This window comes from Anastrepha obliqua, chromosome 1 (assembly GCF_027943255.1).
Source record: "Anastrepha obliqua isolate idAnaObli1 chromosome 1, idAnaObli1_1.0, whole genome shotgun sequence".
NCBI lineage: Eukaryota > Metazoa > Arthropoda > Insecta > Diptera > Tephritidae > Anastrepha > Anastrepha obliqua.
Window position 1 is genome coordinate 111,024,937 of NC_072892.1, and position 15,090 is coordinate 111,040,026.

At 38.4% G+C, this 15,090-nt stretch overlaps 1 protein-coding gene across 1 annotated transcript in view; it reads right to left on the minus strand.

Moving 5' to 3' along the window:
* Positions 1-9,660, minus strand: part of LOC129236489 (ras-associated and pleckstrin homology domains-containing protein 1-like) — a 39,518-nt gene extending 29,858 nt beyond the window's left edge. The window contains exon 1 of the mRNA XM_054870917.1: positions 9,427-9,660. Within this exon, the coding sequence (XP_054726892.1) occupies positions 9,427-9,660 (234 nt within the window). The remainder of the gene's footprint in view (positions 1-9,426) is intronic.
* Between the last annotated feature and the right edge of the window lie 5,430 nt (positions 9,661-15,090).

The window sequence follows — 15,090 nt, forward strand, 5'->3', positions numbered from 1 at the left end:
GATCAAAGTTCGATTCCTGTAGTTTTGCTATTGCTCAGAAACACGTTCTTGTTTTTGGTCAACCGTGAGCAATAGCGGCACCCTCTTTGAAAAGAGTTAACCCACGCAACCTAGCTTTTCGATCATTCAAAACAATTTTGTGGATTTTTTGATGTTTTCTGGTGTTACCGAGTCATTTGGACGTCCACTGCGTTGGGCGACATCGGTGTCTCTAAGATCATGTTTGAAGTCAGAAAATAATCGCTTTATTGCTATTTCCGTTGGAGTGGAGTTCCCATAACACTTTTCAACCCTTTACTTCGCTTGAACGGGGTTTTCCATCAACAAGCAATGTAAAATTAAAACACGAAATTTATTTTTGATCCATTGTTCCCAAAATAACAAAAGTAGCGTCACTCTTAGCACAATAACTTATGAGCTAATTAATGGAACATCATGAATAGCTGCCGTTTCAAGGTTAGTATTAACTGAAAAAGAGGTGAATGCCATCTATGTGTTAGGCCGGGCCTTTTCATGCTTTAAAAGTTGCCAACATGTTTGGAGTTGGTCCCAGTAGTACCACAAGCTGGATCTGCTGCCTTTCTTATTGCGAAAACCTCAGCCTGGAAACACTGCAGTGATCTCGAAGCTTATATGTTAACCTTAGGTCGAATTCTGGACAGTATATCCCAGCACCTACTCCACTAGTCATTTAAAACCGCCCGTGTAAACGTTAAGTGTATCGCTATGCTTTTTTTATTCTTTTCATATAGATTTCTCATCAATTCTTAAATATAGTTTAATTCTCCACACAGTGTTTACATAGTGAATCCATAAAAAGATATCCTTTTGCCAGGCTTTTCAGTAAGAAACTTTAAATTGTCCTATCACTGCGGAGTTGAATAGCACCCGTGGCTGCACTTTTGTCTACAAAAAATACTTACATATCTTATTTTAATGAGAGCTACACACTTTCGCCTACACAAATTTTCCATAGACCTTTTGGCCCATGTATATGGCGAATAAGGGTTGATGCCATATTTATGAGCTGCTCTTCAGCAGAAGTAAATTCAAAATTGATTGCCGCATATCCTTTAATACAGCCATTTTAAAACTACAAAATCAAATAATTAAGCCTCATAGCTTAGTGTAATACGAAACATGTGTTTGCAAACTAATTTCCTCAATCCAAATTAAACTTTGGCATAACTACTTACCTCAGCTGCTACATATTCTCGCACCATATTTCATCCTTCATCCACATGACTTTTCTCACCATTCGAAAAAGACACACGCCTTCTACTCGCAATTGAAATACTTTCACGTTCTCGTGAAAGCACTTTAAATGTAACCGAACTTTGAATTTGATGTAAGGTAGACACCTTAAACCCCTCTACCCCTTAAAGCGGCTAACACGCTACCACTTTTAGCTTCTCTAAAATGTTTCCGCCTATTTCCATTTTGGGGCAATAACACAAAACATATAAAAAATAGGTGAAAAAGCAGGTCTACAAAAACAAAAGAAAAATCTGAAAAAAAAACAAACAACAACAAAGGAGTTTGTGACGCTAAGCATGTTGCTGTATCACTGCTTTACATACTTCACTGCTTACCAGGCGCCTTCCTCTGTTTTGCGTTCTCTGTCGCCTCTTGTAGGCTACTGGTCTCCTTAGCGTCATGGTGCCTTAGACGTCAAGCTCTGTAAATACATACATACATATAGAAAGTCAGTGTGGCAGTCATCTGCAGCTAAAATGGATGCGTTGCGCTGTTTATCTAAGTTGTCGACATCTCCTCTAAGCTTTGACGCTCGTATTGTTGTTGTTGTTTTTGTCAGGCATACATGAATTTAAGTTTTTGCTGCGCTATGTTGTTTCCGCTCATCTGCAACGCCATCAGCCATATGAAAATCCAAATCTTTGCCAATCATAAGTCGACGTCATTTGTCGCTCAACGTTATCATCGTCGCCTTCGTCATCATAACAGTCGTCGCACTGGTTTGGTCGTCATCAGATTTTACATTAACTTCGCCAACGTCGTCAGCAATTTGTTTGCAGCCTATTTGTGTAGCTACCAGGCCTTTGCTCTGCATTCGCTAAACTTTGCCATTACGTTTGCTGCAAGTAAATAAATCCTTGGCGAAGAAGCAGAGAAACGAGGACGATGCGGTTGCATATGTTGTGAGTTAAGCCAGCAAAAACAGTTTTGTCGCTGATGTTGGTTGGTTTGTTGGCTGGTTGGTTGGTTGTGTTGACGTGCTCACGCGTTGTATCCCAGTCGTTGAGTCAGCTGTTATTCTTGCCAGTGACATTTTTTTGCCGTTGCTGTTTGCACTGTTGTTGGTATTGCTTTGTATATGTAGGTGTTTATGCTGGTGTTGGTGTTGGTGTAACTGGTGGTGTTGTTGCATATGTGTGACGTTGCTGATGACGTTGGATTTTTGGTATGCGAAGCGTGTTGTTGTTGCTGTTGCTGTTTTTGTGCATTTCTCGTTTTCTTCTCAATTTACACTCGAAAGTATCTGCATATAAATGTATGCATGGGTATATGGAAGTAATATATGCATGGTGTTACTTGGCATGCACCCTATACACGATCTTACTGAAAAACTAAGCACCAACTTTTTCGATGCCATCCCAGACCCAGAATAATAATTATTTGATGAATGGGATTTAAAAGTGTCATCGCAATTTCCGAAAAAAATATGAAAGCCCATTCGTAATAATTGCACAGAAAGAAATCTTTTTAAGTTATCGATAACTACAAAGTAAATCACCCAATTTTCTTTTTGAACAACTTTTTTACTAATGAAAAAAAATATAATTTTAAATTTTGCGTTCTAAACTAACGGTATTATACAACAAACAAGGTGAGTCGCGTAGATAACTTAAAACTACAACAACAAATCTGCTTAAAAAATCTACTTACTCGAAAAATATTGATGGCCAGTGAAAAGATTTTTATAATTTCAGTCTCAATATAACAGCTTTTGAAAACTTAAAACAACTTATTTCGTTCATAAATTTTATACAAAGGTTTTTAAATTTGAGTTTCTAAATAAAAATTTCTGAAGACCTAATTTTTTCGCACTTATTATTATAAGCGGCCTCGGTAGTGTAGCGTAAGTGCACTAGTCTGCCATCCCAGAGGTTGTGGGTTCAAATCCGACGTCAAAACACGGTCGTCGCACTTTCCCAAATTTACCTACTTTCCCTTTTTCTACAAAAAAAAAACAAAAAACACATCTCATTCCTCACCCCCAAAAACTTATCCTTCTCATCCTTATTCCCGCACAATAATCAACGCATTATTTGCATTGTGGATGCTAAACAAGCAAAAACAAAGAAAACACACAGTTACACATTGCAGCAGTGGCGTCAGCAAGAGAAAGCGGGCAATCGCGGTAATAGCGGAGACACACCAAATTTAGCAAACTTCTCAACCATCTGTGCGATCCTTCGGGCAGAAAAATGTGAAACGCAGATGGCGCTCCAAGCAGCAAGAAGGCGTTGTTCCTAAGCAACGACAGGTGAGCATTACCATTATTTAGGACTGGTTGCGATAGGCTAATCACCTACCCCGTCAGAAATCAAAATAGATTAACGAAACCAACGCAAGACTGAGTCTTGTCGAGGCCCCATGCTCCCGAGAGGAATGAACAAGGAAAATAAAATTTGTTATAATGAAGCTTCTTATATAAGTTTAGACTCAAATAATAGTTAACAAGGATTTACATTTTTTTCTTACTTATAAATATAATTATTGATGGACTTCTATTATTTTTCTTATTATAATTATTTCTCTGCAAAGGAGATGCCTTTTGGATGACATTGAAGGTTCTATTTATTTAGCATATTTGAATTGATCTCCCTATCTACACATACACTATATTTTTTCATAACTTTTTAGGCTAAAGTGGCTCCACTCGTCAGCCTTGAATTCAAACGTAGAGCCTTCTTAACAGTGATACTTTGGACTGAGTAGAGTCTTTTTTTCCTTTCTTTATTTATAAACATAATTAGGCAAGTTTATGAAAGAGGGTTTTGAGCAAGCTGAATGATTTTAAAAATACATATTTATACATTTTATTGAATCCTAGCAGAGCTCGTGTGATGAGCGCATTAAAGAACTCTTATAAAACTAATATAATTTGCAAAATAATATTATACAATTACAAAACGCTTTATAAGAAATGTTAATAGAAATCTTTCCAGAGAATGAGGGGCAATCCTTAGCATAACGTATGGTGTCGAAGGCGAAGCATAAAGGGTATACAAATCTTCTAGATTGCAGGGATTTGAAATTGGTAGGGAATCATTTTTAGCAAAATGGGGGAATATATTTATTCCTGCCACTCCATAGTGAAGCACAACTGAGGTATCTGCTAATTCTGTAGGCGCGTAATATTGAATGCAGATTATATTTCTAGTTCTGAAGTGAAACATAGTTTCTATAATACAAACAGAGTGTAGTTTTCAGCCCAACAGTGCATTACTTGAATAGTTTGACAGGAAAAAATCGGCTCCATCTGTGGAGTGTAAAGTTGTAGGTTGTTCTGATCTTACCATACTCAGCCCATCCCAATTCCGATAAGCCAAGGATATGTAAATTATAATTTGAGCACTCTTTGCATAGTTACGCTAGTTTCGAGTTTCCCCAAAAGAGTTCTGACATTTCAAGTTCCCATTCAGGTCCCATATTGGGGCTACCAGCTTAGGCCTGCAGACCGGCTGTACTGTTTTAAAGGCCACCACTAACCTGGCTCCAGGCCGCCACCTACCTGGCGAATTTTCGAGCTGCTAAAAGGGCCACAAAACTTAGAGTTGTCGTTTTTGAAAGTTACACCGTTGACATCTTTGTTCATCTGCTGCAATCGTTTTCTGACAAAGGAACACAAATATATTGTGGTCGATAAGAGTAGATACCCTAAGCCAGGCTTATCCCACGAGTCAACATGGTTTTTCAAGATGTGGCGCATGGAAATAGAGGCCGAGTGCTAGGTTTTGGTGGAGAACCTGGTCCTTTCAACGACCGCGTGCAATACATGGTCCGACTGCTTACGCAATAAGGTGCTATCTCTACCTTCTATCCTACATTCCAGTATGGAGGAATGGGGATATGAAAATTAATGATATCCAAAGTCAATGAAATCTTCTAAACGTGTTCCATTCGATTAATATGACAGGAATATGGCAGGTCTCCAAATGACACACATAGAACCACTTCCAAGTATAAGGACTTGAAAATTCAGCACCATTACACCTAGCGTGGTATAAGATTTTAAAATGGTGAGATTAATATTGTTGGTAAAAGTGAACTTTGCATGGATAATTATTCGTAAGTTCATAGTTTGCCGTGAATGATAATTTTGTGCGCCGAAAAGTAATACTAAGTATAGGCAATAGTAGCGCAAAGTCGCTAGAAACAAAATACAATTAAGAATATGTGTAATGACTAAGTGCTCATTTATTATAAACAAATTAGTGGGGAAATTAATTTCAAATTAGTATTAAGATATATATTTCCAAGCCTATCAAATATTTGTGCACTAATAAAAAATTCACCGAAGATGAATACACGAATATTATTAGATTACTTACATTTTGTCAAGACATCCATGAAAATATTGAAATTTCACACTCTCTGTTGGATGATTACAATCACCACCAAAAATATCCAAAATTGCGAAATTGCGAATTCTTACGGGTTCAAAATTTCGGTAATGAATTTTAATAATGTTTATATGGCTCTGGAGTGAAATCAGGCTCAGTTTAGCAAATTGTAGGTTTTCTACTTAACCTCTCTAAACGAAAGTAAGATCCTACGAACTGTGACAGCTGTCACAACCACACAAACCTGAACTTGCAAGGTCCTGCATAAAGCTATACAACCTTTGAGGTCGAGTCGGTTTCTCCATCAACGGTTTTCGGTTGACTTGATTATTTTAATTTTCTCAAAATAATATATATTAACACAGGCCGACAACAATTTTCTTTTGTTTTTCGTAGGGATAACCGATTTAGAGATATTTAAATTTATAAATTTCTCAATACTCAAAGAGCTACTAAGGACGATGCAAATTATAATTGGTATCTTTAGTGACAGCCACGCTGCTCTAAGGGCCTTAGAAATAGCTTGCACCTCTTTAAAACTTGTTCACGGATATAAGTTGTGTTTTAAGGTGGAATAAGCTTGAACTTATGTTGTTGCCAGGACACTGTGATATTCAAGGCTACGAACCAGGCAATGAATTGGCGAACTTTGGTTCCTCGGTGTGTCCAATTGAAATTTCAGGTCGACTGTGGGTAGAGTCGAGGACATCAAGACTTTCAGTAATAAATCTCATGGTAACCTTTAAAACAACCAAGTGTTTAATGAAAAATTCTGACTGGGTGGAAGCAAAATCCCTTCTTCCACAGAGGGGGAGTGAGCTACGGGTTCGGATAGGACTAATTAAGGGTGACGACATACGGTCACCATAGCCATCATCAACATTCCGCTGCGTACATTTGGTTTGGCGGATGAAGATAGTACAAAACATTTTCACTGTCACTATCCGGCTTGCGCCAGATTTGGAGTGTACATTTTTGACTCGTATGTATTGAGAATGGACGAGCTACATTCTCTTTCCCTTAACGAACTGCTAAGATCAATAAAGATTGGGGAATTTCCAGAGGAGTATTGAATCTCCACCTCGCTTGTCTCAGCTTATCTTTTAATTCCTATTACTTGGCCTTAAGCTCAATGAGCAATACTGCGTGAGTACTTGAAAAAAAAAATCCGGCCAATCACAATTCCACTCCATTCCAAGGTCTTCGCTGATATCAAACAGTCGATTAAAATTTAACGACATTTTAAAGAAGAAGACTTGTACTTTGAGGAGCTATACATGACTTTTCTAGAAAAAAGAAAACCGCGATGCTACATAACCTCACATATATAAAGGCCCAAATCGTATCTCAAAAACTGAGGTCCCAGACTTAAACTGTGAGACTTCAAGAGCAATCGAAACAAGAATACTTGTACTTTAAGTGCTGCGTATGGGTTTTATTATAGAAAAATAAGAGATCGTGATGCTACATAACCTCAAAGTCTCTCGTCGGCCGCCGTAGTCGAATGGATTGGTGCGTGACTACCATTCGGAATTCAGAGAGAACGTTGGAAGAAAAAGTTTTTTCTAAAGCGGTTGCCCTTCGGCAGGCAATGGCAAACCTCCGAGTGTATTTCTGCCATGAAAAAGCTCCTCATAAAAAATATCTGCCGTTCGGAGTCGGCTTAAAACTGTAGGTTCGTCCATTTGTGGAAGAACATCAACACGCACACCACAAATAAGAGGAGGAGCTCGGCCAAACACGCAAAAAGGGTGTACATACCCAAAAAAGGTGTACACTCAAACGTCAAGTTTTTTTCTGCATTTCAGTTGACATTTTTCAATTTCAGACTAACTCAATTTGAGCAAGATAAACAATGGAAAGATAAACAATCGAGCAACGCGTTAAAGTTATTCTGGCTTATTATGAAAACGGGCGTTCAAATCAAAATGCATATCGCGCACTTTATCTTCAGTGATGAGGCACATTTTCACCTCAGTGGATTCGTCAATAAGCAAAATTGCCGCATTTGGGCGAAGGATAATCCAAGAGTGATTGCCGAAAAACCAATGCACCCACAAAGAGTGACTGTTTGGTGCGGATTATGGGGCGTAGGCATCATTGGGCCGTATTTTTTCCAAAATGAGACTGGTCAGGCAGTTACAGTGAATAGTGTTCGCTATCGGGAGATGATAACGAACTTTTTATAGCCCGAATTGGAAGATATGGATGTGGACGGTAATGTGGATTCAATAGGACGGTGCCACTTGTCAGCTAATGAAACAATGGCTCTTTTGCCCGAAAAATTTGATGGCCGAATAATCTCACGTCGCGGCGATGTGAATTGGCCGCCAAGATCATGCCATTTGAAACCGTTGGACATCTTTCTTTGGGGTTATTTGAAAGAAAAGGTGTACATCGATATGCCAGCCACAATTCAAGAGCTAAAGAATGAGATAATTCGGCACATTAACGGCATAGAACCTCAATTATGCCTCAGCGTCATCGAAAATTTGGACCATCGGAAGCAGGTGTGTTGCGGCAGCCCCTTGGCCAATATTTTGTTCCGTGCGTAATTGAGCTTTACTAGTATTATCATAATAAAGAGAAATGAGAATAGTTTCCTAAAAAAATTGTATTTCATTCAAAATCAACACCGGCCTTTGAAACTTAACTACCTTTTATATATATGTAGTTGAATGTTGTTTATTAGGAGGTTGCACGTTTGCTTTTGTAGTTGCAAGCTCCAGTGCAATTTAAGTTTTGATTCTATTCCGATAATTTGTGTGTATTGTGAACTAATTCCCCGTTTATTTTTGAGTTTCGTTATTAAATTTTGCACTTTTCCTTTTGACACTTCACCTTTGAACCTTTTTCGATGCCTCTTACGCGTACGTTACAAGTCATACAAACAAACTGCATAGCTCGTTGAATATGGAAATATTGAAAATAAATAATTGAAATGCCTACAAAGTTAGTGGTTCGAGTGCCACAATCCGCTTGCCACATGTAGGGTGCTTTGCTAACAAGCGATTCGTGTTGTATTTAATAATTCTGCCAACCACTCACTTTTTCCTTGCACCGCCGTTACCGTTACCGCTAACGCTACTGCATCGCTTTTATTTTTATTTTGCTTTTGGTTTAATTTTTATTTGTTTGCTGGTCGGCCGGTGTTTTTATTTTCATTCATGCTCTTTTTGTTTTGTTTTTATTGCCAGCCAAGCACTTCATTTGCTTCACAAGTCATTCATGTTTCAATGACGTCGTCGTCGACGTTCGCATTCGGTGTTGGCTGCGCTGAGTTGGTGCCTGTTGTTGTGGTCTCTTTAAAGGCAGCCATACATATATATGTATGTATGCGTGCAAAGCTGCCACTCATACACGCGCGCGCTCATACCGACCGTCTCGTACACCTCGATAAAAATGCACTCTACGTGCAATTTGCAAGAGCCCATTTGCAGAGCGCGCAAACTTGCCCCGCTCCCTTGTTTGTTAGGGCTGCTCGCCTTTCATTCATTACACTCAACCCCGTTTTTCTGAAGCGTACGCTATTTGTTTAGGCGCACTTTGTCATTGCAGAGCGGTAACTGTGGCCATTGAATTGCTGCGGCTCTTACCGTATTACCGTACGAGCCCCTATTCCACCATTTTATAGTTGTTGTGGTATCACTTACAACCTGATACGAATAAGCGTGTAGCCAATATTGCCACCTTTTTTATATTGCCGTGCCGTGTGCCTAGTTATTTGTGACTGACTGCATCGCATCGATGTATGAGTGAGCTCATGTGATATGTATGTATGTAAATATGTGTGGGTGTGTGTGGGAATATAGCTCGCCCGCCACATTTGTTTTACCGGCAGCGCGCTGCATACACCTTCTTGTCGCTCACGCTGCGCAAACTTTAAAGCGGAATCAGCCGGTGCTAACGTTGACGTTGGCGTTGGCGTTGGCTTTGTGGCAGACTTGCTGCCACCAGCTTTCTGGCTCCGCGGCAGGCAACCGGCCGGTCTGCCACACAGTTTGCCGGCGTGCTTCGCATACTTTGGTTGCATTTTTTTCGCATAGTCGTCATCATCGTTCATCTTCATAGTCGTTATCAACACCGGCGTGCTAAGCTTTCATAGAACTAACAAAAAACAACAAACGTTCCACAAGCCGCACATATCCGCTTTCTCATTCGCAAAATCGCAATTGCATTTGAGTTCGTGTTTTGCGCCGTGCGTCTTATTTTGTTTTTCGAATCGCTTTCGGTTGCCATTTTTTTGGCTTTAGCGCGGTTTGACTTTGTGGTCGCTTTACTTATGTGTGTCTGTATGTATTAGGATAAGCGTGAGCGCGTGAGTTTGTATTACCACATGCTGAATGCCACATGCCACATACGTATAACATCATCCTGTAATCAAGTTGTCTCCAAGTTTTGATTTATAGTCGTACTTCGTTCGCGCGCGCGATTGCTGGGCCAAAGGCTGGCTACATCTGCTTCTTCATTTTTCGTGTATAAACCTGTATTATTTCCCGCAGTGCTCGTTTTGTTGTTATTAACTTTGTTTTGGTTCATTTGTGGCATTTGTTGAGCTTTCGAAAAAATACTGCAGTGTTTTTTTAAGTGAATTCGAGTGAACAGGTCACAACCGCTGGACGTTTGTATCAAAACCAAAATCTTACGTAAAACAGCAAAAAAAAAAAGTCAAGCAAAAACAAAAAAAAAAATTGTGCCTTCAAGTTGCTCAGGTTGTATGTTATACCCTCAATGTAACCAGGATTAAATTAATCGGAAGTAAATTTCTTAAAATCTTAGGCCACGGAAATCTTTAAAGAAAATACAATACAATAACAAATAGTTTTCGAGTAAGGACGACGTTGAACTGAAATAAAACAAGCTGTATGTGAGGTTTTAAGAAAAACTTAAAACTTAACTTATTTTTTTATTTTATTTGTAAAGATCTCATCATTTAAATACCCGCCGGGGCCACGCACAGCGGCTCAGGCTCGACAACCATTGAAAGGTGTGGCCGCTGCATAAATCTGGCTGAAATTGATAACCAAAATTATTTTGACTTTCAGGATATCGGCGAAGAACAGGTAGTTCAGAAAATCGCACAAAATTAGTTTATCGAAGTCAAATCGCACAGAGAAAAAAAAACCCACATAAGCGTTAATGCAAAACTTCCAACGCGCCATTCGCTATGTGCCACTTAGCGCGATTCTGATTAAACCAGAAGTCTTCTACGTCTATATTTTCTAATTTGGGTTAAAATTAATGTATTATGATCACTCCATAGTTGTCGTCACTGACGGTTATGCCCTCCGCCACGGTGGTTTCGGGGAAGTACGGGCAGGCTCGATATCCGCACCAAGCAATTTACACCTAAAGCAATTCGTGTGAGTTGGACTCGTTCAGTAATGCAGTAATTTTATTTATTAATCTCAAAGTCATCCATACGAAAATGCTTCTCGCCGCTAAACATGTTTTTTCGACAAAAAGTGGCATTGCGACGCAATCGCTTCGAAGTCCCGTCAGCTAACAAACTGCAGTAAATTGTATCTTGGCCGTATACAGACCAAAGGTCCGATACAAAAACTGAGAAGTTGAATTTTGTCAAAAGCCGAATTCTTGCTTCTGTCGATCACTAAATAAAGTATATATTCATACGCATGAACTCCCATAATTAAGGGCTAGATTTTTTTCGTTAATTTTTTATAAAAATGAATGAATTATTCTATAACGAAAACCTTATAAACAACTCTTAAATCAGCGATAAACACTTTTCATAATTTATGCTGTTCAAAATTATATTCTTTAGATTTTTTTAAAATTATGATATTTTCTACGGCCGCCTTCATTTCACTGTCCCCTGTAACTCCTTATTTAAATATAGAAAAAATTGCTAGGAGCCAAGTCTGGACTATAGAGGGGGTGACCAATTTCATAAATCTTTACAACAATCCAATCAGCGCTGCTTTCGTTACTTAATACAAACTCCTTATTTTATTTCTAAATATTCATTTAACATTTTTCCAATTTATTCTTTGCTAATCTGTGGTTCTTCTTCTACATGTCGCACTTTTATCTTCCAACTATCAGTTTCGGCTTTTTAGGTACTTTCCACGGCTACTACCGTCACTGGGCGACTAGGCAACAGTACTCTCTTCGCTGAGTCCGTTGTATTTACTTTGCATTTTTATAAGAAGTTTTAGAACATTTTACAAACGCATGACGTTTCTTCAATAATTTATGTATTTCGACACTTTTTCTTTTTAACAGGGAATTCAAAGTGTCCAGGAAGCCTTTGTGCGTTATGCTTTGTATTCTTTGAACTTCACTGATCCAATTCCATCCTATAAAAGTCGGTGCTTGCTTATTATTCTAAAAACACTCTATATTAAAAGGACTATTTTCTTCCTCACTTTCGTTTTCGATTTGATAAGTGAAACGATTGACTCCGCATCGCTAATAAAAAAATTAATTTCAATATTTCTCAGTGCTCCGATTTCTAGAACTTTGAGAGAACTTAAATTGCTATCAAATTATATTGGTCTAGGTTTTTATTCCACACAATATCATTTTAAAATGCTACTAAATGAATTGCTTAACCAGATTCTAAGTATTCTCTAATATTATTTCTCTGTAAACTATAAGAAATGTTACATTTTCTTTCATTCATTAACAATTGTTTTTCATAGGCTGCAAGAAATACCGAGTTTTTAGATTAATAAATGAATAAATAAAGAAATAAATGAATAAATCCAGCGCGGAGCACCAGTTTTCAAGAACTCCCATTTTCCATTTACATGGCGTTGTTCTTGTTCCAGGAGTAACTGCTAATTAATCAATTTATTGTTATAGTGTTATTTATATCAATTAGTGTTTCAGTAATGAGACGATGGGTCATCGCTAAGTACCTCAAGTCATATGATTATCAGAAATATCTCGTGTGTTCTGGAATGGAAGCGAAAAAAACATTTTTTTTTTGGAATTTTGTTGTCCTTAGGTTGTGTTATATTTAAATCAACGTAGCTCTTATCAACACTAGGTACTTCATGTTCATCGAGGTTCTTGGAAAAAATAAATTTTCTTTTCGCATTTTTTTAACATTTAAGATGACTAGCAAATTGCTGCATTTCTCAAGCGGCTTATGAAATATTAAATTGAAAGTATGCAGCGCGTGTATACTATAGCTACTGTATATAGCACGAGGGACTTCCTATAAGAGAGACTCATTCCAAATATCGAAATTCATTTTATTTATAAAAAAGTGCCCGTCCGATAACATCGGAGAGTATTAAATGTAATAGAGAGTATCAGGGAAGGCAAGGAAGACAGGAAATTCACAGAGTTCAGGACAAAGACAGGCTAAAAAATTTATCCTTTAGCCAGAAGATCATTAAATAGGTCTCATGAACGCTACACAGAGCATTGTAGTCGTTGCTATCATTTCAAGAAACTAAAATTACTAGAAACAAGCCTCTGCCGTTTTTGAGCACAGGATGATGAAACTCGGCCGCCGAAGCCGAATCAGTTGGCTCGTGACTACTATTCGAAATTCAGAGAGAACGTAGGTTCGAATCTCGGTGGAAGATATAAATAAAGAAACCTTTTTTTCTAAGAGCGGTCGCCCCTCGGCAGGCAACGGCAAACCTCCGAGTGTATTCCTGCCATGAAAAAGCTAATAATAAAAAATATTTGCCTTTCGGAATCGGCTTGAAACTGTAGGTTCCTCCATTTGTGGAACAACATCAAATCGCACGCCACAAATTGGAGATCAAACACATAAAAAGGGTGTACGCGCTAATTATATAGGGTTTTCCAAACAGAGGTGTTATTTTGATATCCCAAGAAAAATGCAATTTTTTTAATATAAATAATCAGATGTTTATTTCATTATGAAGAGGAAGGTATGCCGTTGATAGTGCAAAATAACATCAGGCAAATGACCACAACGACCACGCTAACAGGACAATATCCTTTTCATGAAATTTTGCAAAACCGAATTGCAAAGTGGCTGCCCTATGTCCTTGATAGCCTCACGAATTGCATTTTTGAGGTCTTGAATCGACCCTGGGCTGTTGGCGTAGACCTTCTCTTCCACGTGGCCCCAAAGAAAAAAGTCACAAGGTGTTAAATCACAAGATCTCGGTGGCCAATTTTGATCACTTCTTCGAGAGCAAACACGGTCCGAAAACTTTTCCCGTAAAAGATCAATGGTTTCGTTACTTGTGTGGCACGTAGCGCCGTCTTGTTGAAAATAAACGTTGTCCAGATCAATACCATCCAATTCCGGCCATAAAAAATCATTAATCATCTCTCGATTGCGCAATCCATTCCCCAATAACACCTGTTATTGGAAAACCCCCCATATATACAAGTATATACAATATGATGAAACTCCAGAGTACGTTAAGGGGACCGATACCTGTAAACGGCCATATTTTCCCTGATTTTCATACAAATTATTTAAAATGAAGAAATCAATATATTTTTTTCAAAATTGGCATACAGTTTATTTATACAATAAAATAATCTGAAATTTTTTTTTATTTGAATCATTTAAAATGGCGGATGTACACTCAATTCTTCCAGGAAAGTCGCAGCAGGGCTTCTCAATTGGCGGGCATATATAGGGTGGGCCATGTAAAATTTCCTTTTTGAATCGGCTATAAAAAAAAACTAATTAATATTTTTTCAAACTTTTTTTTATTTTGAAGATTGGACATTGTCATTTATGAATGAAAAAAAATATCGTTCAAATGACTGCCAGACTGGCTTTACAGTAGGCCATTCGATCAACCCAATTTTTAAGCACATTTTCGATTGTTTGGGCTCCAATTTCATGAATGGCAACTTCGATTTCGCGTTTTAAAACATCAATCGTCTCTGGATGGTTCGCATAGCATTTGCCTTTAACGGCTCCCCACAAAAAATAGTCCAGCTCCGAGGCGGCGAATTGATTTCGGAATTTCGGCTGATTGTTCGGTTTTCAAAAACGGTAGCCAAAAGTTCGAATGTAACTTTGGCAGTGTGACAAGTTGCACCGTCCTGTTGAAACCAAATGTCGTCCATGTCATCCTCTTCAATTTTTGGAAACAACTCGTTGAGCATGTCACGGTAACGCTCGCCATTTACTGTAACCGCGCTCGCTCAATTTCGAAAAAAATGGCCCGATGATGCCGCCAGATCAAAAACCGCTCCAAACAGTGACTCGTTGTGGATGCATTTGCTTCTCTACAGTAACGTGTGGATTTTCTGAGCCCCAAATCCGACAATTTTGCTTATTGACGTAGCCACCGATGTGAAAATCAGAAAAGAAGAATCACCACTTTGGAAATAGGTTTTCAATATTTCCCAATTTTTTTCAAGCATATAGCGTCCCATTTCGTAAATGTCAAACCTTTAAGTAAATTATGAACACATTTGACATGCCATTTGTGTTACCATTCTCAAAAAAATAGGTGGTTTAAAAAGCAAACGCTATATGGCCCACCCTGTAGTATCGGCGTCAGTGACCTGAATACAAAAA